Source organism: Crassostrea angulata, chromosome 4 (genome assembly GCF_025612915.1).
Source record: "Crassostrea angulata isolate pt1a10 chromosome 4, ASM2561291v2, whole genome shotgun sequence".
Lineage (NCBI taxonomy): Eukaryota > Metazoa > Mollusca > Bivalvia > Ostreida > Ostreidae > Magallana > Magallana angulata.
Genome location: NC_069114.1, coordinates 14941325 through 14942049, shown reverse-complemented (window position 1 = coordinate 14942049; position 725 = coordinate 14941325). Strand labels below are relative to the sequence as shown.

At 31.4% G+C, this 725-nt stretch overlaps 1 protein-coding gene across 1 annotated transcript in view; it reads right to left on the bottom strand.

Moving 5' to 3' along the window:
- Window positions 1-559: 559 nt before the first annotated feature.
- The window catches only part of LOC128182094 (uncharacterized), a 6050-nt gene continuing 5884 nt past the window's right edge, over window positions 560-725 (bottom strand). Inside the window, exon 6 of the mRNA XM_052850708.1 lies at window positions 560-592. Coding sequence (XP_052706668.1) covers window positions 560-592 — 33 coding nt within the window. The remainder of the gene's footprint in view (window positions 593-725) is intronic.

The window sequence follows — 725 nt, the reverse complement described above, 5'->3', positions numbered from 1 at the left end:
TGTAATACTTCCTATGTATATATACATGTACATGTATTAGTTTGTGTTTTGTTCTATACTATTCATGTTCATGACTGTAGTATGGCTTAGTCTTATTTTAAATTACATTAAAAAATTGTCAAATATATGACTTGGAACCCCCCCACTCCCAAACAAACTCAAATATAAACTGTTCTCTCCCCCCCCCCCCCCCCCTTGTCGAATGATCTATTAAAATCAAAATATAATTTGGGTGTCTAAAAACTTTTATAAACTGGTAAAAAATGTTATTCTTAAAAAAAATTATATTACACCTTGCATAATTGAAAGATGATCTATTGAGATATGATCAGAGGTCATATTTCTACCTTGGGATCAATAAGTAGTATTCATTGACAAGTTAAAATTAATAACAATAAATGATTAAAATTATAAATGTTTATACTCCACATTCACCCCCCCCCCCCCCCCAATCTAACCTGGTTATAAAGATTCAGTCTTCTTAATACATTCTTACATGTGTACAGTAGCAAATTTTAAATCATTTCTTGATTGCATTTCTTGATTATTATTTCTAGTTCTAAAATGTCAGGGTATCTCCAAGGGGCATAATCTACACACAATTTTACGCGCAATGACACAAAGAGCAAAAATAAATTATATGGTTTAGGGATGAGGATCTCATATCTCAGAAGTTAACAAAATATACAGTGTATCATATCATTTCCTGTTTCATAAAGGCGGGG